This window comes from Sminthopsis crassicaudata, chromosome 2 (genome assembly GCF_048593235.1).
Source record: "Sminthopsis crassicaudata isolate SCR6 chromosome 2, ASM4859323v1, whole genome shotgun sequence".
Taxonomy (NCBI): Eukaryota; Metazoa; Chordata; class Mammalia; order Dasyuromorphia; family Dasyuridae; genus Sminthopsis; species Sminthopsis crassicaudata.
In genome coordinates, this window is record NC_133618.1 from 260,147,396 (window position 1) to 260,172,945 (window position 25,550).

At 33.6% G+C, this 25,550-nt stretch overlaps 2 protein-coding genes across 4 annotated transcripts in view; both read right to left on the minus strand.

The window, feature by feature from the left end:
- LOC141555876 (olfactory receptor 11H6-like) overlaps positions 1–25,550 on the minus strand; it is a 136,670-nt gene that overhangs the window by 2,162 nt on the left and 108,958 nt on the right. For 2 of the 3 annotated variants that reach the window (XM_074289161.1, XM_074289162.1), the window contains 3 exons: positions 17,213–17,373; positions 12,536–12,649; positions 1,062–1,213 (listed from right to left, as the gene is read on the minus strand). In XM_074289161.1, the coding sequence (XP_074145262.1) occupies positions 1,062–1,161 (100 nt within the window). In that variant the 5' untranslated portion in view covers positions 1,162–1,213; positions 12,536–12,649; positions 17,213–17,373. The remainder of the gene's footprint in view (positions 1–1,061; positions 1,214–12,535; positions 12,650–17,212; positions 17,374–25,550) is intronic. The other variant, XM_074289163.1, reaches the window with a different exon arrangement.
- On the minus strand, positions 13,202–14,146 carry LOC141555364 (olfactory receptor 11G2-like). The gene has a single exon (XM_074288167.1). The coding sequence runs from the start codon at positions 14,144–14,146 to the stop codon at positions 13,202–13,204; it is 945 nt and encodes a 314-aa protein (XP_074144268.1).

Here is a 25,550-nt window from a genome sequence, read left to right on the forward strand (position 1 = left end):
ATCTAGGTAGCATCAGTGCATGAAACTCTGGAATTTGAATCAGGAAAATTCAAGTTTAAAACCTGAGTCAGCCACTTAACAGCTGTGATTTAACCTTTCTCAACCTCAGTTTCCTCATTTGTAAGATAGGAATAATAGCACTCATTTTGCAGAAATGTTATTAGTATTGTGTAAAGCATGTTGCAAAATTTAATGAACTATATTTGTGCAATGATGGTGATGAAGATGGCTTAGAACTAAACTTGTATTTCCCCATATATGCTCTCATGGCAGACCATTAAAGCCTGTGTTATTCATAATTATGTTCAAGGTACATAACTTGATACTCAGGACATTAAAATAACTATTTACTAATGTCTTTATTAGGAAATGTACTTGGAATTTCAACTAGTGGTGCTAAGAGTCTCTACTAAAATGTCAATTGTAAAAATATCTTTTTCCTCAGAACTCCTCTATGCGGTAGTCATGGAAGATATCATTCATCCCATTTTACCTGTGAAAAACCGAGGCTCAGAGAGGTAAAATAACTTGGCCATGGTCATATAATTAAATAAGCATAAGATTTGTGATTTTAATTCACATCTTCTGACTCTAAATCCAGTGTTTTTTCTCCACAGCACATGATTATCTCAGATTACATCAAATTATCACCTCTAAGGAATGGTCCCAGTGTACCCAGTGATCTCCAGAAAATTTCAAACCCCAGCATTGGTTTAGGATAATTTTAATCAGGGGAGATTTTTAGGAGCTTTCAATTTTTAAAAAAAATTATTAAAAAATATTTTATTTTATTTTGGGGACCTTTCATTTTTTTTTTTTTTATCACTGACTAGGCTTTCCTTTTAGTCTCTGAGTGACATTGGCCTAGATAGGTTGAACAAGAAGTGAAAAATTTTAACTCAGAAAGATGAGTAAATGGATCCTAGGACACTAGACCAGTTAATATAAGAAGAAGTAGAATAATAAAATAAAACAAAACAAATCAGAAAAAGACATTAAGGAGAATACCAACAAAAAGTGTTACTATCAAAGACTACAAAATAATTTGTCATATTACTTACCTAGTGGTCTTTGAGCATCTGGATGGCTTCCTCTGATAGAGTGTTTTGCCCACTGTTCTACCACGGAATTAGTTGATCCAAATAAGTGGTAGGGATTCATTTCTTTAGAACCTCAGGTCCTATTACTTTTTTCTTCTAAGTAATTTCCAAATCTGTGTATATGATAAAGTATCAATCAATTATCCTATCTTGGGGACCCTTAAAGACATCTAGGTGAAATAAGACCCATTGAATCTAAACATTCAACATTCTCCCATTTCTCCCTCTTTAACTCCTACAATTCCATTTTTTGCCTTCATAGCAAAGAAGAGTCTTTTTAGATTCACAAAAGTTTAAGTCATTTCTTATCATTGTTTATTCACAGCTACACAGAGCTAGAGGCAAGAGACAAACCTTAGAATCCCATTTATGATATTTTGTGTTTTATGACCCTTTCTTCTCACATCCAGGTAGGGAAGGCACCTGTGTAGACGTCCTGGGATGTACATTGAGAGAAAGATAGAATCTGAGAGCATATGATGTACTAGGCAACTAGCAGTTAGGGAGAGTAAGAGATAGACTGATTGTCTCAAGGGTTACTGATTTGTGTGCCACAGGACTAAGACTTATTATAGAAGTCAGGTAAGGCAAAATAGCCTTGGGAAAGGTTGAAAATTTCTCAGAAAGCTTACAAGTTTGATTATTAATTATATTAAACTTTTCCCTCTCTTGGGAGCTCATTAGTCTTGAGGAACAAAATACCCATATTTCTTGCAATTCTCAAATCAGAGTATGTTTCGATTTGGTTGAAAATTCATCTCACTGCTCTTAAAATGTATAGGTTAAGCTTTCAGCTGAGGAGAATCCCCAATCTTTTCTTTCCCTTCTTTTCTCCCACTTGCATGTCATCTTTTTATCTGGATCTAGGGCTCTAGGTTTAGATACTCCATTACATCTCCATGATAATGTTTTGGGAGATGGGATAAATTGTTGCAAGTATACAGTGATGCAACTATTATTTCATTTATACTCACAGTGATCACAAGATGTGGACATTGTTTCCTCATCCCCATTTTAAAAATGAAGAGACATACAAATTAAGTGGCTTGTCCATTTAATAGGTAACTATTCTATTAAGTGTACAAGGCTGTATTTAAACTAATTTTTTCTTCAATGTAGGTCTAGGGCTCAATTTACTGTGCCACCTTGATGCCTCTCAGGGCTATTCAGTCTAGTTGCTAACAGGCAGATGACAGCAAGTTGGACTTGAAATTAGGAATCCTTCATTGAACTCACATCTTGCCTCAGATATTATGTCTTGTTGCTTTACTAAGGCAAGTCATTTAATTTCTCTGGCCCTCAGTTTCCTCCCTTTGGAAATGGGTAATAATCACTCTTTATGAAATTGAAGAGGTCAAAGTAGATAGCCTAAGACACAAATGATTAATAGAATTTTACATCCTTAAGAGAAATTCCTGTCTTATACAAACTTCAAAGGATTTACAAGCTTCCTCAGGAACTTCTTTCTTATACAAACTTCTCTATATCTGAAGGTAGCAGAAAAGTCCTTTGGAAATACAAACTCTGTTTTATGATCCTGTTTCATGTATAAAATAAATCTCCAAAATTCTATTCCTTGCATTAGGCTTTTTTCTGCTTTTTGTCCCCCAACACTGTGGGCTGCATCCCTTTCCTAATCAGGTGTCCCTTTCCTAATCAATAAAGATTTTGTTTTAGCACAGCAATTGAGTAAGCAAATTCATTTTTCAATGAATCCGGCCTTGGTATTGTGGAGGGAGGAGGAAGAGGAGATAGATAGAGAGACAGCCAGCCAGAAAAGAACCACTGACCCATCTCTGCCTTAGTTTACTGTGCTCTTCAGCCGCCCTCTTAAAAATCAGCTGTGATCTGAAAAATGCTTTTGAAATTTTAAAGTATCATATACATACTAGCTGTTAGTGTCACCATGATTAATTATCATCATCATCATCATCAGTATTCATATTATTCTCTTTTTAGTCATTTTCTTGTGAGACTTTGGCAGTGTGGACCAATCTCTAACAGGGATATATTCTGGATCAACATAATTGCTCTTACATTATTTCTCCAGATTTCAATGTTAAAAGTATGTTCCCTGATATTCTATGTTCATTATTCATTTTGCATCTGTTTATAGATTCATAACTTTAGAGTTAAAATGGGCCTTAGAGATCACATTCAACTCCTTCATTTTTCGTATGAGGAAGCCATTGCCCAGACATGTTTAATAACTTGTCCATGATAATCTAGTAGTAAATAGTAGAAATATGATGTTAACTGATTAATTTAAAATCTAGCTATATTTCCACTAAACAATACCTCTGGCTTTATAAATGTACGTAAATTTGCTTTAGTGCTAGTTATATTTTGAGTCTTTTTCATGTATTGGGCTGAGAAGTTCCACAAAGTCTTGCATTATATAAAGTTAAATATGAGCTCCTGGAAGGCAATGACTGTTTAATTTTTATTCTTATATTCCCTCCTCACCCTCTTTTACTCGGCATATTTTAGGTGCTCAAGTGCTTATTGAATTGAATTGTTTCCTTTTATTTATTCTAGGCTTAAAGCTTACCAATCAACTTAAACCCTTAATAAGCATAACATAGTTATGCTTATTAAGTAATTATTAGTAATGAAAAGGGGACAATTATTACTGTATTCTGATTTCTTCTGATCACTTGGGAGTATTGGTCACACCATTTTAGAAAAATACACCCACAAGTTTAAAGACATCTGGAATAGAGCAACCAGGATGGTAAAGGACCTCAAGTTCATTCAATGTGAGAATCAGTTAAATAACTAGGGAAATTAATCTTGGAGGAGAAAATGCTGATTGGGAACAAATTGAAGGAAGACAAAGCAGCTGTCTTTAAGAAAATGAAGAACTAATGTTTAGAAAATGGTTTATTATAGCATAATTAAAATGCAGTCTAACGAAGAGTGTGTCAGAGGCACACTATTCCAGTGCCCAAGAAATTAGACAGGCATGAAATTGGGAAGTTCCTGGGCAGGAAGAGATCTCAAGGGACCCCTGAACCTGTGAGGGTACAGAACAGATTCTGTTGGTATCTCTGTTACCCACTGCCCACTACTTTGAAACTACAGAATTTCTAGGAGGAAGACCTGGACCTAGGTTTGGAGGAGAAGAGTGGTTGTAATTATGTGTCATTATTATTATTTGTCCTTCATTCTCAAAGAAGACCCATGCCATTAAGGAGGTGATGCCATGTGCATGTAAGTTAATTGGATTTAACTGAGGGAGTGCTGTGATAAATCACCTGCCTCACTTTTCCCTCCAGCAGCTTCTGGGTCCAGTGGCCAGATATTGATCAGAATGATTGGAGATGACCCTGAATGCAATGGGAAACCTTGACCTTTAACATTTTCCTGAGGCAACAACCATTCAGTGATTAAAACAAGGTAGCAATTAAGCCAAATAATCTCCTTTGTTCACCCAGTCCCCCCAAAATATGAACAAACAGACAAATAAATAAATTTGGTAGGGGAAGACCTTCATGGTTTCTGATCAAAGCAGAAATGATTGCTATTTACATTCAATGTGTGTAAATCAGGACCCAAATAATAACCAAATTATCCAGGCCTTATCCTGGGACCTATTGTTGACCAACTAATGAAAATCAGACTGGTTTTCTTTAAGGCTTGATCTTTAAGAAATCTAGCTAGTAAACTCCAAGATATCTTGGGAGGGTTCAGAGGTATAAATGAAAAGAAAAAAATGCTTTTAAGAGCATCTGTAAATAAGCATATGATAATGTATGTGTACAGAAGGAAGAAAGGGAAGGAAGGAGGGAGTGATGGATGAAGGAAGGAAATAAGAAAAGAAGGAAGAAGTGAAAAAAGAGGGAGTTTTCTATATGACTACTTCCAATTGGTGGGTCAACTATCTATTGAGTGAAGAATAAGTTTAGAAATAGAGTAAATATGTGACTCTGCTTGCAGGAGCTGAAAGAGGTCTCATTTCTAGTCTCTAGTCCATTAGCATGGAAGCCCTCGGAAGAATAACCAGGCCAGGAATCTCATAGCAAATGGAAGACTGAAGTTCTGTTGCTTTGAACAAATAGAGTCATCCAGCAGGCTAATAGGGTCAAAATCCAGTTGCAGTCTATTACAACTTCTAGTCCAAAATAAGTCAAAAGATATAATTCTGGCACAAGAAATGGCACAGCTCAGATAGGGAGGCCACTAAACATATTTTACCCTGGAGTGCATCACTTTGAGATCATTGAAAATTTATGGATCCCCATTTGGAGCTATGAAAGCAGCAGAACTGGAGAATGGTTAGATTTCTTATAAATTGGGGTCAGTTCTCTATATATTTTGGAAATGAGATCTTTATCGGAACTTTTAACTGTAAAAATATTTTCCCAATTTGTTACTTCCCTTCTAATCTTGTTTGCATTAGTATTGTTTGTACAGAAACTTTTTAGTTTAATGAAATCAAAATCTTCTATTTTGTGATCAATAATGATCTCTAGTTCTCCTTTGGTCATAAATTCCTTCCTCCTCCACAGGTCTGAGAGGTAGACTATTCTCTGTTCCTCTAATCTATTTATGATCTCATTCTTTATGCCTAAATTATGGACCCATTTTGATCTTATCTTGGTATATGGTGTTAAGTGTGGATCCATATCTAATTTCTGCCATACTAATTTCCAGTTTTCCCAACAGTTTTTTCCAAATAATGAATTTTTATCCCTAATGTTGGTATCTTTGGGTTTGTCAAAGACTAGATTGCTATAGATGTACCCTTTTTTGTCCGTTGTATCTAATCTGTTCCACTGATCGACTGGTCTATTTCTTAGTCAATACCAAATGGTTTTGGTGACTGCTGCTATATACTATAGCTTTAGATCAGGTACACCTAGACCACTTTTTTTTTCATTAGTTCCCTTGCAATTCTCGACCTTTTATTCTTCCATATGAATTTTGTTGTTATTTTTTCTAGGTCATTAAAATAGTTTCTTGGGAGTCTGATTGGTATAGCACTAAATAAATAGATTAGTTTGGGGAGTATTGTCATCTTTATTATATTCGCTTGGCCTATCCAAGAGCACTGAATGTCTTTCCAATTATTTAAATCTGACTTTATTTTTGTGGCAAGTGTTTTGTAATTTTTCTCATATAATTCCTGATTATTCTTTGGTAGATGGATTCCCAAATATTTTATACTCAACATTTGTTTGAAATGGAATTTCTCTTTGTATCTCTTGCTGTTGCATTTTGTTGGTGGTATATAAAAATGCTGAGGATTTATGTGGATTTATTTTGTATCCTGCAACTTTGCTAAAATTCTGAATTATTTCTGATAGCTTTTTAGCAGAGTCTTTGGGGTTCTCTAAGTATACCATCATGTCATCTGCAAAGAGTGATAGTTTGATTTCCTCATTTCCTACTCTAATTCTTTGAATCTCTTTCTTGGTTCTTATTGCCGAGGCTAGTGTTTCTAGTACTATATTGAATAGTAATGGTGATAGTGGGCAACCTTGTTTCACTCCTGATCTTATTGGGAAAGGTTCCAGTTTATCTCCATTACATCTTATGCTTACTGACGGTCGTACATATATGCTCCTGATTATTCTAAGGAATAGTCCATTTATTCCTGTACTCTCAAGCGTTTTTAGTAGGAATGGATGTTGGATTTTATCAAATGCTTTTTCTGCATCTATTGAGATGATCATATGGTTTTTATTAATTTGATTATTAATATGGTCAATTATACTAATAGTTTCCCTAATATTAAACCATTCCTGGTATAAATCCTACTTGATCATAGTATATTATCCTGGGGATTATTTTCTGAAGTCTTTTTGCTAATATCTTATTTAAGATTTTAGCATCAATATTCATTAAGGAAATTGGTCTATAATTTTCTTTCTCAGTTTTCGATCTACTTGGTTTAGGTATCAGTACCATGTCTGTGTCATAAAAGGAGTTTGGTAGGACTCCTTCATCCCCTATTTTTTCAAATAGTTAATATAACATTGGGGCTAATTGTTCTTTAAATGTTTGGTAGAATTCATATGTAAATCCATCTGGTCCTGGGGACTTTTTCCTGGGGAGTTGATTAATAGCTTGTTCTATTTCTTTTTCTGAAATGGGACTATTTAAGCAATTTATCTCCTCCTCTCTTAATCTAGGAAGCCTATATTTTTGGAGGAAGTCATCCATTTCACTTAAGTTATCAAATTTATTGGCATAAAGTTGGGCAAAGTAATTCCTTATTATTTCTCTAATTTCCTCTTCATTGGTGGAAAGATCCCCTTTTTCATTTGTAAGACTAACAATTTGATTTTCCTCTTTCCTTTTTCTGATCAAATTTACCAAAGGCAATCAGAATTCTTAAAAAAGAAAAAAACAAGAGATAAAAAAGGACTAAAAGGATTTTACAAATTATAATGTGATAGACAAAAAATGAGAAAAGAAATGAGAATTATGGAAGAAATATGTGAAAACAGAATTAAAATTTTTGAACAAGGAATAAAAATCTTTGCCAAAGAAAAGAATTTTCTAAAATGTAGAATTAACCAAATAAAAGTTAATGACTCCCTTAGACATTAGGAAATATTACAACAAAATCAAAAGAAATAATAGAAAGGAATGTGAGGTATCTCATAGTAAAAACAATTGACATAAAACAAATCAAGTTGAGATAATTTGAAAAATCATTGCACTGCCTGAAAGTCATGTACAAAAGAAGTCTAGACATTAGATTTCAAGATATTGTAAAATAAAGCTGTTCACATCTCTTACAGAGGGAAAAGTAAACATTGAAAAAAAAAATCCATCAATCACCTCTTGAAATAAAACCAAAAAATAAAATTTTCAGAAATAATAGAACCAAAATCCAGAACTGGCAAGTTAAAGAAAAATGCTGCAAGAAGCCCAAAACAAAGAATTCAAATTCTGAAGAGCCATAGTCAGAATCATGTAAGACTTAGTAGTCACTTATAAAAAAACCAAAGAGCTTGTAATATATACCAGAAGTCAAAAGATATGGGTTTACATCAAAGAACAATTTACCCAGCAAAACTGAGTATAATGTTATAAAGGGAGAAATATATTTTTAATGAAATAAAGGATTTCTAAGTATTCTCAGTGAAAGAGAGTGAATTTAACACAGAAAAAGAAAAGTCAATAGAAGCATAAGAAGATAAACATGAACAACCAACCATAAAGAATTAAACAAGTTTAAATTATTTACATTCTGATATGGGGAAATGTTTATTCCCTTAGAATTTTATCATCATCAACTGGTGACAGAGGGAGTTGAATTAGACAGAGAGTCTGAAAGTGATATTATTACATTTTGCTTAATTTTTAAAGAAGAAAGGAAAGTAAGGGAAAGGAGAGGAAGAATGGCCAAAATTACCTCAACTAAATAAGGTATGTAAGCAGAAATGTATACAACAGGGAGTGTTGATTGTTTGGATAGTAGCAAGAGTGAATCTCATTCTTTTCTAAACTGGTCAAAGAACTGGACAAACACACACACACAAATACACACATACTCACAGTTCAGTACACAAATGCATTTCCCTCAACAGGGAAACTGGAGGGAAAGGGTTAACTGAAAGAGAAGGAATAAAAGAAAGGATAAATTAAGGGAAGAAGTCAGAAACAACACACATTTTTAAAGAGAAGATGGGAAGCAAAGAGAAGAGTAAGTATAGGTTGGAGGGAAATGGCAAATTAAAAGTCATAATAGTAATTATAAATATAATGAGTTGAAAGGGACAAATTTGAAAGTAATATGTAGAGGTAAACTAGATGAAATAGGGATGGGAAAGCAGAGGAAAAAAAGCAAAAAAGCACTAGTTTGATACCAAAACATCCAGTCATAATTATTGGGTAATGCAGAGGCTGACAAATGGCCAGGTACCTATCAAAAGCCATGAGAGATAACAAGAATGGCTCTGTGACACCTGTAGAAAAGAAAAAGTAAAATCAGAGGAAACATTGAAGGAAATGGTCTTGGTATCAGAAAGGAAATTCGCCAACATATTAGGAACTGTGGTGTTAACATAACATATCTCCAAGAAGGAAAAGTGGGCTAGTAAAATATACATGGGAGTATGGTGGTATTGATCCATTCTTACTGTACAGATGATGGACCCATTCCCTACCAGGGTCAGGACATAGGCTATAGTAAATACCCCAGATAGCAGAACCTATAATTGTAGTGTTCTAAGTTCGGTTTTCTGGAGATCTCTGAGCAGCCTTCCTTTTAGCAGAGTAATCACCAGGAGAATAGCCAGGTGTGAAAGTCCAAAAGTCTTTATTGTCTCCTTTTCCTGGTGCTCAGCTAGCTTTCTCATGGCCTTCAGAGTAGCTTTGGTCTCAGTGGGGGAAGTGCAGGCGGCCAGGCCAGCCTCCAGGAGCCTGACCAAAGATGGAATTTAATCTCTCCTCTCCTCTGAGAGTTTGAGCTCACTGAATATAAATTTATCATTATATCACTAGGAAACCATTATTTATTGTAAGATTAAATAAATCATACTGAACTTAGAGAACAATTAAATACAATCACTAAACTAGATAACCATCTCATCAATTCCACTGATTTAGCACCTTGTAATAATCCTTGTTTCAAGTTCAGAGTTCTGGCACATAACATGTATCTTTCTAGGACAGAGGAAACTCTGAAGGATGAATTCAGTCACTCTCTTTACACCTTATATGTTCAAACCTACTAGACTGTGGAGAGGAGAGAAATGACCATGACAGCCTGCCTTATTTCCTATTTTTCATTTTCCTCCCTATTTAATGAAGTTCTAAAACACTCATTATTTTAAAATAGTTCTATAGAACTTCTCTGATTCTACAGTTGTAATTAACTAAATACAGACATACACAAATTTCTTCAATCTGTCTAAAGGGAGAACCTTCTCATATTCATCATCAACAAGCATCTATTTGATGCTTATTATGTATTAAACACTGTGCTGGACACCTGGTATACAAAGAAAGGTAAAATTATTTGTGACATCAAGGTTCTCACATTTTATTCGGATAGATACTCCAGTCAATCACTCATTATTGTTTGATAATTACTTTATGGTCCTATTTCTGTGCCTTTGTGCATATCATTCCCTATATAAAAAGGAATAGCAAAAAACTCCACTTGATAATTCAATATTTAATTCACAACCCATTCTTTCCATGAATTTTTCATTCTATGATGTCATAATTGTCATTTAACTTTTGTTGTTTTTTTTTAGGATTTCAAATCTTTTAAAAATATTTTTAATTAAAGCTTTTTATTTTCAAAAGATACGCATGGATAATTTTGCAACATTAACCCTTGTGTTTTAATTTTTCTTAATTTAATAGTGCTGGAATCATAAAGCTACTTATTCAATGTTCAGTCATTCATTGCTTACAAACTGCAAATAATTGAATATTTTTTGTGTAGCTATATAACAGTATACAATAAAAGTTATACTTATTTCTTTTTGACTGAATAATCTATTAAATATTTTGAACACATTGTTATTTATTTTTTAATCAATTTTAACATTGGCCACATCTGCTGATCTGTGACTCATTCCATTCCTATAGTTCATCATGCCTCTGATATTATGTGGAAGAATACTTCAAGAGTCCTCTAAGGTCTCAATAATTCATTTTATTGATGAGAATGCCCATGTTTTGATTGTTGTTTTTCTATCTGTTATTTTGGTCAAAAATCAACACAATTCTGCAAACTTGAAGTTATGATATTATTTCCTGCGTTTTCTCAATTCTCTTTGAATTCTTCATTATGCCCCAAATGGTTGGACCAATTCACTATGCAATCAACAATTGATTAGTATCTATTTTCCCCTCATCTTTCTAATATTTGTCATTTTTTATAAGTGAGTAATGTTATCTTGAAATTATTTTAATTTACCTTTTTCTAATCAATAGTGACTTGTGACTATAGATAGCTTTGATTTCTTCTTCTTAAAAACTGATTGTTTATATCTTTTATGATCTATCAATTAGGAAATGGCTCTTATTTTATTTTATTTTTTACAAATTTAATTCAATAGTATACTTGGTCTATAATTTAAGAAATTAAGCTTTTATCAGAGAAATATGAAAAATTTTACATTATTCATTTTCTATGTTACCATTTTAGGAAAATATAGTTTTCCTGATTTTCCCTTTTAATCAGATCTATTTTTGTTCTTGTTTCATCTGAGGTCATCAATGTTATCCTTGCCTTTTTTTTTTTTTTTTTTTCTTTAGCGGCAATAACACATCTTTTAATCTCCCAAATACAGAACAAACAGCAAGGATCAAAAAAATAAATAAACATCAAAATGCTTGCTCTTGGGAAGTATTTTCTTTCTTTTTTTATTTAATAGTTTTTATTTATCAGATATATGCATGGGTAATTTTACAACATTGACAATTGCCAAACCTTTTGGCCTAATTTTTCCCCTCCTTCCCCCCACCGTCTCCCCCAGATGGCAGGTAGAACAATACATGTTAAATATGTTAAAGTCTATGTTAAATACAATATATGTGTATACATATCCATACAGTTATTTTGCTGCACAAGAAGAATCGGACTTTGAAACAGTGTACAATTAACCTGTGAAGGAAATCAAAAATGAAGGCAGATAAAAATACAGGGATTGGGAATGCTACGTAGTGGTTCATAGTCATTTCCCAGACTTCTGTTTCTGGGTGTAGCTGGTTCTATTCATTATTGAACAAATGGAGCTGATTTGGTTTATCTCATTGTTGAAGAGAGCCACGTCCATCAGAATTGATCATTGTATAGTATTGTTGTTGAAATATATAATGATCTTCTGGTCTTGCTCATTTCACTCAGCATTAGTTCATTTAAGTCTCTCCAGGCCTTTCTGAAATTATCCTGTGGGTCATTTCTTACAGAACAATAATATTCCATAACATTCATATACCACAATTTATTTAGCCATTCTCCAATTGATGGGCATCCATTCAATTTCTAGTTTCTGGCCACTTCTAATTGGGCTGCAACAAACAGTTTTGCACATGTGGGTCCCTTTCCCTTCTTTAAGATCTCTTTGGGATATAAGCCCAGTAGTAACACTTCTGGATCAAAGGGTATGCACAGTTTGATAACTTTTTGAGCATAGTTCCAAATTGCTCTCCAGAATAGCTGGATGTATTTACAATTCCACCAACAATGTATCAGTGTCCCCGTTTTCCCACATTCCCTCGAACATTCAGCATTATCTTTTCCTGTCATCTTAGCCAATCTGACAGGTTAGTAGTGGTATCTCAGAGATGTCTTACTTTGCATTTCTCTGATTAATAATTACTTGGAGCATATTTTCATATGGCTAGAAATAGTTTCAATTTCTTCATCTGAAAATTGTCTGTTCATATCTATTTATCAATTGGAGAATGGGTTAACAGCAGCAGCTTTTAAGTTGTTTTTGGTTGAAAAATTATCTCACCCTGTCATTTTGTGTATTTTGCCATTCCAGGAATTGTTATAGAGCGTTATTTAAAGATGTTTTGGAGAGAGTTCAGGTGAGTTGCTGCCTTTTCTCTGTCATCATGTCTCTTCCCTGAGAGAAAATAAAAACCATTCCAATATCTTTACCAAGAAAATGCCAAAAAAGGACACAGAGAATCACATACAACACAGGAGAAATTAACAAGTTATCAGAAGTCAGAATGGGTAAATACATTCAGAAACATAGCTAAAAATAAAGAGAAAGCTGTCAGAGTACAGTGATGTGAATTTCATTCTGAGCCAGTCTCAATTTAATTAGGATAATTGATTTTGAATAGGAAGGGAACTTAGAGACTGTTAAGGGTGTCATTCATTTTTCTTGATGAAGAAACAGACTCAGGAAAGTCAAAAAACCTTTCCAAAGGTAACAAAGCTACTGCATTTTGCAGGTGGGATTTAAATATAGGTATTTCTTACTCCAAGTGTAGTTCATTATCTACTATTCATTTACATGCTCTACTACTGTAACCTGATGGGACAGAGAATTGTAATAATGGAGGACTCAGTCCTGATTCCACAGCTATATGCAAGGAAATGGCAACACCTGATTGAGAACAGGGCAAGAGATCAGATAAATACTATAGAGAAATGCACTATAGGTGCTTCATCTTCCATAGATGGTTTTTATTCTCATCTGGAATTTTCTTAGAGCAGTCTTCATTTCCTTGTTACGTAGGCTATAGATCAAGGGATTCACCAATGGAGTCACTACTGAGTAAAATAAAGTGAAAATTTTCTGTGAACCAGTGGTATTTCCAGAGTTGGGGCTGATGTACATGACCATGAGCGTCCCATAGAACAGGGAGACCACAATCAGGTGGGAGCCACAAGTGGAGAAGGCCTTCTTCCTTCCAGTTGCTGAAGGAATTTTCAAGACAGCTCTGAATACTAATGTGTAGGATCCAAGGATAAAAGGGAAGGTTACAAAGATGAGGAGACAATTTAGGATAGCATAAGAAAGTTCAATTCCTGGGGTAGGGGCACAAGACAGAGCCAACAGGGGTCCTGGGTCACAGAGAAAGTGATTAATAATATTTGGACCACAGAAAGGTAATTGAGCCATGAAGCAAATAGGGACCGGAAAGTAGAGGAAACCACTCACCCAGCAGAGGAATATTAGCTTGATGCAAAAGTGTCCTGTCATGATTGTGGGGTAGTGCAAAGGCTGACAGATGGCTAGGTACCTATCAAAAGCCATGAGGGAAAGAAAGAAGATTTCTGTGGTACCTGTAGAGAAGAAGAAATAGAACTGGAGAAAACAGGCAGTGAAAGAAATGGTCTTGGTCTCAGAGAGGAAATTGGCTAACATGTTAGGAACAGTGGTGTTAATGTAGCAGATTTCCAAGAAAGAAAAGTTGGCCAGCAGGATGTACATGGGGACGTGAAGGTGTTGATCCAACCTCACTGCACAGATGATTGACCCATTCCCCATGAGGGTCAAGACATAGGTCAAAGAGAACACCCCAAAGAGGAGGATTTGTATTTCCCTGGGACAAGGAAAACTCAGGAGGATGAATTCAGTCACTCTGTTTCCTCCTGAAACATTCATGGCTCCAGACTCTATGGAAAAGACAGAAATGACCATGAGACAGGCTGCACCATTCCTTATCTCTCACAGAGTCCCTGATTTTGAAGATTTATTAAGGATTCTTCCATTTCTAAAAGTTTTGTGACTATTGTTTCATTTGGTATAATGCAGATGGTTCAAAAAAAGGACAACAAAATACAACAACAAGAAAAAAAACTTTTATGGGGATGTTCTTCAATTATTCAACTATAGAATGGGTTATAATAGAGAATTGAAAAATTAGATTTACACAATCTAGCTTCTGTTTCACATTCCAGTCAAAGCTTTTGCAGATGCTACTTTCAAAATAGACTATACATTATCCTCCAAGGAAGTTCTATGTCACACAAATCTGTATCATTACCTTTAATAAAAGTTCCCTTCCCTCCTTTCTTTTTGTTAATGTTTTTATTTTAAGATTAACATCATCAACAAAAATGTGACAAATATTTCTGACCTAAAACATCGTGTGTTTTTGACAGGGAATTGTACAGTATTGTTTAAACTCACATTTCATTTAAAAGGTTTGCAATGTGCTTTATAAAAATTCTCTTATTTTTAGGGAAATATGTGTAAGCTCAGCATGAGTATTCCAGAGTCACATAGTAAATATGTATCTGATTTAAGATTTGAACACAGTTTTACTGATTTCAAGTTTTACTCAATATCCACTCTGCTAAGATGGAACTCTAATAATAACAGACATTTGTACTATTGCTCACATATAATATTCCTTTTTTCCCCTCTATCTTTGTAGTGGCCCCTTTTCTTGGAACAGACTTCTTCCTCATGTTTACCTTTTAGATTTCAAGCTTTTTTCAAAGCTTAGCTGAAATTTATTTGTTTCACCTGAGATCTTTCCTGATCCCCCCCCCTAATTTCTTCCCTCTTAAAAATTACATGATACTTATTATTTATCTAATTTACTAGTGCATTTATCTCCTTGATGGAATATGAAATATTCATAGAAATATGTTTAGAAGAATTACACATATTTAACCTATACCAGATTATTTGCTATTTTTGGGGAGAAAGGAGACAAATTTGGAACAGAAAATTTTGCAATGGTACATGTATTAAAATTATATTAAAATAAAAAATATAGAGTTATACCTCATTTTTTAAGAACCAAAGTTGCTATTTGCAGTTCTTCACTTAGTAGAAACATCCTTAGATTATGAAATGATGACAGAGAACTAGGAATATGCTAGAATAACAAGTTTCTCTATTGATTATTTTTGGGTCTGCATGACTTACAAATAATTGTTTGACTTAGTTAACAGTTAATTCTATGAATAAATCACTCTAATGAAGGTTCAATTGATAGATAATTTCAGTGAAATTCAGTGAAATATAGTTAACAGAGAGTGAGGGAACAGTCCACAGAATCCTAGAACTGGATTAATATCCAACTGACTAAATTGGAGCTGGGTCTGGAATTAAATAATCCTGCAGAAGTCCTTCTAATATAATTATAGAAACTGGGTATATAGTTCTTCTCCAACAATAGAAATCTTCATCTTCTGTCTTAATTTCCATTATCTGCTTTTCTACCTGTTTATGTTAGGTGGAAACTATTGTCCAGAAGTTTCTCAAACACAGGGCTTGGGCTTGCTGCAACATATGGGAAATTAATAAATAAAAATAGAAATAAAAAAAGAGTAAAATTAATTTAAGTGAATGCAAATTAATAAATGAATGGGTCTCTGTGTGTGCCTATATATATATATGTGTGTGTGTGTGTGTGTGTGTGTGTGTTTTTGCATGCATGCAAGCATAAGTGTGTATAGATATCCATGGGTATGAGCATGCAATTCTAAATCAAGCCATAGCAGATACAGTAGCTTTCTAGAAGGATGGAAATATGTCTAAGGTAGTGACAAAGGAATCTAGATCCTTCACTGGCTAATTCAACTGATTGACTGAAAAGTCTTTCTCCTGAAACTGATTTTTTATAAAAAGCATAAATAGATGAAGTTTCTCTTGATAACTCAATAAAATATTCTAAAATGATAGTGACTCATTAAATTAGTAGAGTGTAAATTATTCTGTAAAAACAATTTGTTTTAGTGAAATCTTTGCTGTGCTGGTGATAAACAGATGAGCAAGACAATGTTACATATAGATGGATATGAAACAGGTTTAATATCTAACTTTAAAGAGATATTTATGGTTTTTTTTATCAATTCATAAGAAAAGCTCCAATGAATCTTCTAAGATTTGTTCTTGACCTTTTTCATATCATTTTTATTAATGCTTTGGATAAGGACATAAATGGTAGATGTATCAAATTTACACATTACACAAAGCTGAAAGAGATAGCTTTCATATAGATGATAGAATCAAACTTGCAAAAGATTTTGACCAGTAAAATCATGGGGCTGAATCAAGTTGAAGTTGAATAAAGTACAGTACAGTTCAGAAAGTCAATTTCACATGTGGTAAGGTGGCCATTCCTTCTATAACTATGAATCATATATAAAACTGTGTAGGCTGTTTAATTTCTATTTTGTTGTTAGGATTCTTACAAAGTACTTATGCACTTAGTTCACATCTTTAAAGGAGTCTTTCAGTTTTGTCTTCTCAATATTACTTTTTAAACCAATATTACTTTTTAAAACTTACTTCTTCTTTCATTATCTCATTTGATCCTTACAACAACTCTGTGAGACAAGTGCTATTTTTATCCTCATTTTATAGATAAGGAAATTGTGACTGAGAAAGGTAGTCAGTAAACACACATTTATTAAGTGCTTGTGTGCCAGGCACTGTGCTAAACGTAGGATATGTCCAGGTTCATATAGCTAGTAAGTGTCTGAGGCAAGCTTTGGACATAGTTCTTTCTGGTTCTAAGTCAGTACTCTATGAAATATGACACTTTGTGCCTAATCTGTCTAATTAGACTTATTGCTAGTGGGAGTCAGCTGCTGCTCAGGATGCTCATTTTTAATTGTCAGAGCTCTAAATATCCTTCTTTCTTGCAATGCCATTCAATGAATAAAAATGCATTTAGGACCAAATCAAAGCTGAGAATGCAGTATTACTCACCTGTGCTCATTTTCCTGCTGGTCTTCCTGACTGCAGAAAGTTGCTGTCCAATTGGTTTTCTCCAAATGCAGTGGCCAGAAAAGGCAGGTAGCTTCTTTTAATTTTCAGTGGTTTATATGATGTGGGTTAAGTGATCTTGGAGCTAAGTTTATGTAAACAAGCTGTTTTGAAAGACATTGTTTTATTTTATGAAACAAATGATAATTAGTTGAATTTGGACCCCCATCTATTTATTTTATTCAACTCTTTTACCTTTGGTAACTTTAAAAATCTGATATCAGACAAAATAATCCAAATAAGTCAGAGATCCATATCAGGTATTTTTTCTTCAAAATTAGTTCCCAATAGCCACAACAAAGTGCATGCCTGGAAATTGGTCATTCAGTGGGAATTGTCCAGATAACTGAGGCAAGACCTGAATTCTCATTTTATTTAGTCCTCTTAGTTGTTACAGAAAGAAAACTTCTCCAAGATGACAATTGCATCTTTCACTCATGCTTTGTATCCAAAGTTTACAAACGCAAATACTGTGTTTTCAGTTGTGACAAATGGCAAACTTCTTTGGTGGGTATAAAATTCTCTCTCTCTCTCTCTCTCTCTCTCTCTCTCTCTCTCTCTCTCTCTCTCTCTCTCTCTCTCTCTCTCTCTCTCTTCTCTCTCTCTCTCCTCCCCCCCAGTTACTGCATAGAAACAAGCAAGGCTTAGCAATGATATTTGTTTCCTTTATTATGACTTTTAAAATAAGCATTACCTTGTGTATTTTCTTGGGGCAGGATAGGGAACCCTAAAGTCATATTTTTCCTTCTTTGTTTTGTCTCCTTAATTTTTTACTAAAGAGAAAACCTACTGTTCTATCTGATATCTGAGGAAAAACTAATATTCTACCTGATATCTCTCCTCCTAGAGAAAGGATGGAGAAATGGAGTTGGTATTACTAATAAACTAGGCTTGCTAGAAAAATGAGGAATGGATCATAAGTGCAAATTGGCTGAGTCCACAAACACAGCTCTTTGAAGGATTAATTTGTTGTCTATAGAAGGAGAACAGTGCCATGGGAAAACTCAGTGCCAGAAATTTCCCTCTTTTCAAGATCCGCCTTCTCTGGGGACATAGTCTCTAAGTATTCTTTCAGAAAGTTCTCCATAAGCTGCCCAATGCACTATACTGTGATTTCTTTGCTTTGCTTCTCAGAACTCCTAAGAGAAAGAAGAAAGACTAATTCTGTCATTGTACAGAGTCTTTCTGGGGACTTTTGAGGTTTTTTAAAACTATGTTAGATAAATATATATCTCTCTTGTAACATCTTTCCTCAACCACATTAGTAAAAAATTTCTCTCCTTTGTTTTGGTTCAGTAAGAGCCTGATTGGAGATTAGGCATGAAGACACATTAAATCTTGTCATGTTAATGTAGTGAGTCAAAAGAAGAAATTGCTCAGTTATCCCTGTGAATCAGTTTTTCTAGTTGGGAATATCTCCCAAGGATTGTCATTATTACAGTAACAAAAGAAACTAAATTTAACTTGGTTGGTAATTTTTAAAAAATCACAAGTCCTGTTTCGATCTTCTCTCCTTCCTGACCTGAAATAAAGGAACTGGGAGCTTGAGATTATGTTCTAATATTTACTTTTTATTTATATTTACTTTTTACAAAAGTTCATTTTTCTATATTGACTGTTGTTAGTAGACTTTGAAATTAAATTATGCTACGTAGTAGTCATCAGAAATCTCAAGGAACACCAGAGAGGAGGAAGTTCCTTGATTTCTAAGAGATTGATAAGTATGTCCTACTGCGTATTTTAGAAACTACTCTGTTTTGTGAAAGTGAAATATCTCCAGATCATGTAAAAATTTGTCTTTCTATGTCCCATTTCCTTTCTTTATCATATAGAGTATGCTACCTGGACCTGGATCTGGGTCTTCTTGTCAATTTTAGCATGACTTTTGGTTTTTTTCCACTGTAATAAATGAGTAATAAGCAATAAAAAAGAGAATGGGAATAATATAAGGACAATTTGCTGGAGAAGATTGTGTGGCCCAGTGCTGGGAGTAGAGGGTTTGACTTTCAATAAGAAGGACTGATTCTTCCTACAAAGAAGAGATAAAAGAGAAGGTAGTAGGAGAAGATGCTTGGGTGACGGGATGAAGAAAAGAAAAAAACTCTTGGCCATATTTTTTTGAAGTATAAGGTGAAATCCTTTGGTGAGGGGGTAGTCTGGAATAGCTGTTGTGGTGAAGGGAAGAATGAATTGATTAGGAAAGTATGAAAGGATTACTTTGCTGCAGCAGGAACATAGTAGTGATTTTGTTTTATAGTGGTCCCCCCTGGCAGTGTGGGTTTGTGATTTCCTCCATTTCCATCCAGCAACATGTGAATAGATGAGAGATGAAAGATGGTAGGTATAATTAGAAGCTGAGATTTGAAAATGCATAATTAGTATTAGGATAAAGAGGTTAAAAGTTTGAGTGTAGAAGATAGTACAGAATTGAACTGATTCATCAAAATGTCAAAATAAGGGAGTGTAATCAATGCAGTGATGACAGGATGAGAAAGAATTGAAGGATGGGGAAATTCAAGGTCATAGTCAGGGTAAAAAATAAGGAATAGGAGATATAATCCAGAAAGAAAGATATAATGATAAAAAAGTTATGAAGAAAAAATGGATTTCAAGAGTCAGTCAATATTATTAACTCCAAGTATTTGGAGAGCATGGCAAAGTCAAGAGTATGGCATTCCTGTGCCTAACTGAAGCAATGGTGAGGAGAAGTATACCTTGAGAGTTGAATAGATCTAATGCAACATTTGTCCAAGCTCTTTACCATATAGATCACTTCTACAATATTAGCAGATTTTATCCTGAATAATACTTTATTGCCAATAGCCCCTTTAATGATCTGAGAACCTGAAGATTTCATAGTTCATAAAATTCATGAAGCTTTCATTAAGAACATTACCAGTGTTGAGGATTATTACATTGTGAGACCTGTCATTACAACCACTCTATTTTTTACCCCTTTGCTTTGTTTTGATTTTTTGATGTATCAGTAAACTAAATAAAATACAAAGATGTAAATACTCATTTGGATGCAAAATATATTCATCATCTGTTATTTACATATTTTGGCTATTTTTCCATTAATAAAAAAGCACAACTTTTCTATACCTCAGTAGATATTCTTTTTTTTCTCTTTTATGTATTTATTTAATTTTTTAATTTTCAAAATATATTCAAGGATAATTTTTTTCAACATTTAGCCTTGAAAAACCTTGTGTTTCCCCTCTTTCCCTCTATCCCCTTCCCTAGGTGGTATGTAATACAATACATGTTAAACATAGTAAAAATATATGTTAAATCCAAATGAGACATCTGTATTTATATAACTATCTTGCTGTGCAAGAAAAATCAGATCAAATAGTAAATATAAATGAGAAAGAAAATAAAATTCAAGCAAATCACAACAAAAAGAGTGAAATGCTATGTTGTAATCCACCTTCAATTCCCAGAGTTCTCTTTCTGAGTGTAGATGGCTCTCTTCATCACAAGATCATTGGAACAGGCCTGAATCAACTCATTGTTAAAAAGATCCATGTCCATCAGAATTGATCATCATGTAATCTTGTTATTGCCATGTATAATGATTTCCTGTTTCTTCTTACTTCATTTAACATCAGTTCATGTAAGTCTTTCCAGGCTTCTCTGAAATCATCCTGCTGTTCATTTCTTATAGAATAATAATATTCCATAACTTTCATACACCATAATTTATTCAGACATTCTCCAATTGATGGGCATCCATTCAGTTTCCAGTTTCTTGCCATTACAAAAAGGGCTGTTATAGACATTTTGCACGTGTGGATCTCTTTCCCTCCTTTAAGACATTTTTGGGATATAATCCCAATGGAAATACTGCTGAATGAAAGGGTATGCAGTTTGATAGCACTTTGGGCATAGTTCCAAATTACTCTTCAGAATGGTTGGATCCATTCACAATTCTACCAACAATGTATTAGTATTCCAGTTTTCCCACATATACTCGCAACATTCATCATTATTTTTTTCTGTCATCTTAAGCAATCTGAGAGGTGTGTAGTGATATCTCAGAGTTGTCTTAATTTTCATTTCTCTGATCAAAAGTGATTTAGAGCATCTTTTCATATGACTAGAAATAGTTTCAATTTCTTCAACTGAAAATTGTTTCCTCTTATCCTTTGACCATTTATCAATTGGAGAATGGCTTGAATTCTTATAAATTTAAATCACTTCTCTATATATTTTAGAAATGAGGCCTGTATTAGTACCCTTAAATGTAAAAATGTTTTCCCAGTTTATTGTTTTCCTTCTAATCTTATCTGCATTAATTTTCTTTGTACAAAAACTTTTTAATTTAACATAAACATATTTATTTGTTTTGTAATCAATAATGATTTCTAGTTCTCCTTTGGACAAAATTTCCTTCCTCCTTCACAGATCTGAGAGGTAAGCTATCCTATATTCTTCTATTTGTTTATAATATCATTCTTTATATCTAGATCATGAATCCATTTTGACCTTATTTTGGTATACAGTGTTGGGTGTGGCTCTATGCCTATTTTCTGCCATAGTAGTTTCTAATTTTCCCAACAGTTTTTGTCAAATAGTGAATTCTTATCCCAAAAGCTGGGGCCTTTAGGTTTGTCAAATAATAGGTTGCTATAGTCATTGACTATTTTGTTCTGTGAACCTAACCTATTCCACTGATCAACTTCTCTATTTCTTAGCCAGTACCAAATGGTTTTGATGGCTGCTGCTTTATAATACCGTTTTATATCTGGTACAGCTAGGCCACCTTTATTTGCTTTTCTCTTCATTAATTCCTTTGAAATTCTTGACTTTTGTTTTTCCGGATGAATTTTGTTGCTATTTTTTCTAGTACAGTAAAATAGTTTCTTGGGAGTTTGATTGGTATAGCATTAAATAAATACATTAATTTAGGGGAGTATTTTCATCTTTATTATATTTGCTCCAGTAATTGATATTTTTCCAATTGATTAGATCTGATTTTACTTCTATGGAAAGTGTTTTGTAGTTTTGCACATATAGTTCCTGACTTTCCCTTGGCAGGTAAACTTTCAAATATTTTTGCTATTGACAATTATTTTAAATGGAATTTCTCTTTGTGTCTTTTGCTGTTGGACTTTATTAGCAATATATAAAAATGCTGATGATTCATATGGATTTATTTTGTGTTCTGCAAGTTTGCAAAAATTATGACTTATTTCTAATAGTTTTTTAGTTGCTTCTCTGGGGTTCTCTAAGTATGCTACTATATCATCTGCAAAGATTAATAATTTAATTTCCTCATTAACTACTCTAATTCCTTTAATCTCTTTTTCTTCTCTTATTGCCAAAGCTAACATTTCTTTTTTTTAATTTAAAGCTTTTTATTTTCAAAATATATGCATAGGGGATAGCTAGGTGGTGCAGTGGATAGAGCACCAGCCTTGAATTCAGGAGGACCTGAGTTCAAATCTGGTCTCAGACACTTAACACTTCCTAGCTGTGTGACCCTGGGCAAGTCACTTAACCCCAGCCTCAAAAAAAAATTTAAAAAAAATACATATATATATATATATATATACATACATACATACATATATATATATATATATATATATATATATATATATATATATATATATATATATATATATATATATATATATATATATATATATATATATATATATATATATATATATATATATATATATATATATATATATATATGCACAGATAATTTGACAACATTGACCCTTGCATTTGCTTTTGGGTGTCTCACACCAAATCTGCTAAACCACTAGCTTGCAACAAGGACATAGTTGCCTTACAGCCTCACAGTAGATTCCCTGTTGGACTGTTGCAATGCTCTGGTTCCTGCCTCAGCTCCTTGCCTGGGGATCCCTGCTCTGTGGTCTAGGCTTGGCAGCCTCTCCCCCTGCCCACTTGAAATAGAACTTTCCTGAAGTTCTTCCAAAGAATCTTCTTCTGGAAATTTGTTGTACTCCAAATATTTATGGGTTCTGTCATTCCAAAACCAGTTCAGAGGCTTAATCTGCTATTGATTTGAGGGAAGATCAAAGGAGGTCACTTAAAGCCACATCTACTCTCCACCATTTTGGCTCCACCTCAGTAGACATTTTCAATCATTATCAGAGTCTGGGAAAAATTATAGTCTCCATGTTCTTGTTCTTTCTTTCTGAAACTGCTCAAAAAGCTTACTTTCTTCATTCATAACTTAATTGTATTCATATCACTTCTCTGTTCAAAATGTTTTAATGATTCTCTATTCACTACTACATAAAAATCAGAGATAATAGCTTATTTTTCAGGTGACTCACAATCCAATGTTATTCTACCTTTCCATTTAAAAGACCTTAAATATAATCCCATCACATTGGACTATTCAGCACTTCAATATAGACCTTTTTGTTTTCCTGATATCTTTGCTTTGCTTTAGCTATTCCCTATGCCTCGAATGCTTTGACTCTTTCTTATTTGTAGAATTTCTACTTCTTTTATTTGAGCAAGGAGAAGAGAACTAAAAGTGACAAATGAAGAGGCAATTTTTTGCTTCATATATCTATGACCTCTGTGTGAAATTGCATTTCTTCCGGAGCAATATTATTGAAGAGTAAAATATTTGACACAACACCAACACATGGAGATGATATTGCATTCTTTTTTTTCTGTATGATTTAGCTGATGCACCCTACGTACCCTTACTCCAGGAGATCTGAGCTTTTTCCTAGAGAGGAGTCAACTATGGCCACTACCATATAGCAATAATGGATAAACTTTCTCTTAGGGCCCTAGGAGTAACTCTAATATGTATGTGTATGAATGATATATTGTGATACTGTGATATAGTCCTACTACTCTTGTACTTTCTGAGTCCCCACCATTATCTTTGAATTTATACAAAACCAGTAACCAAGATATCAATAATTCTAAAATATAATTTACAAAATTATGCAAAATTAATAATGGTTATAAAATTTGCTTAACAGAAGGCAAAAAGCAGGAATAGTCAAATGTTAAAAGTTACTTAATGGGAAAAAAATTCAGAAATAATTAAAATGTCACAGTTTACAATAAACTTGAGTCACACTCTCCTACAAATGCATGCAGTGTCCATGGCAAAGCATGGTCACATACCACTAGGAACCTAGCACACACTTATCTGAGTAGGGAAACTTATGAGACCAGAGCATCTAATAACTCCAACTGTAGGCCCTGATATTCATCATTTTAAGAATAATCTACAAAGGGTAAAACTGAACTTTGTAATAAGAAAAAATTATTAAATTTAGACGAGGTAACAATGGAATTGGTTGCCATCAGAAATAATGAATTCTTTATAAGTGATGATATTAAATTGAAGGATGAATTGCTATTTATTGAATATATATAGGAGAGTAAACAGATAAACCTTATTAAGTCCCTTATATCTTTCATGATTATTACCATAAGCTTTTCCTGAGTCCTATATTTGAAAATCAAATTTTCTTTTCAACTCTGGTTTTTTGATCATGAATGTTTGAAAGTCCTTTATTTCATTAAATATCAACCTTTCCCCCTAAAGGATTTTGCTGGGTAGGTTAATCATATATGGTTAGCAAAGAATGATGATTTGTTATAATCCTAACTCCATTGTTCTCAAGAATATCATACTGCAAGTCTTTAAAATTCATAAGAATCTGAGGCATATTCAAACGCCTTCTAGAGGCATGTCTGTCTGCAATTTCTTTAATGTCATTTAAGAATGTCATTTAAGAAAAAGTCAGAGAAATCATTGGTAAGATTATGAATCTGATTTTAGCTGGTTTTATTTTTACTAGTTCCTGTAACTCTTGACAAATTTCTGAGGCTCAGTTTCTTCACTTATAAAATAGGATTAATAATACTTTTGTTATCTAGCTCACAGTATTATTATTGGGAGGCAAGAGGGGAGGAGGAAGATTTATGCAAACTTTAATGTATTAAATGAATTTGAGTTACTATTGCTATTTCACCCTACTTTCCTCCCCTTTCCTGCAAACAAGCCAACCTCTCCTTTCTTATCTGTCCAATTCTCTATTCTCTTAAGGTCTTATGTGAAATTGAGCTTTTTTTTTTTTTTTTTTTAAAGTAAATACTATCATTATTTTTTAATTAAAGAGTACTTTCAATGGTCCCAATCTATTTGATATCACTAGAGTTTATTTCTTTGACATCATTTTTTCCCCTGTGATACTATATTCCTGTAAATCACAGACTGCTATAATCTTCAAAGAAAAGAAAATTGCAAGTGACTCCATGG

What these genes read in the sequence shown, in the direction of transcription:
- LOC141555364 (XM_074288167.1), bottom strand. Translation starts at nt 14,146, where the DNA reads ATGAATGTTTCAGGAGGAAACAGAGTGACTGAATTCATCCTCCTGAGT.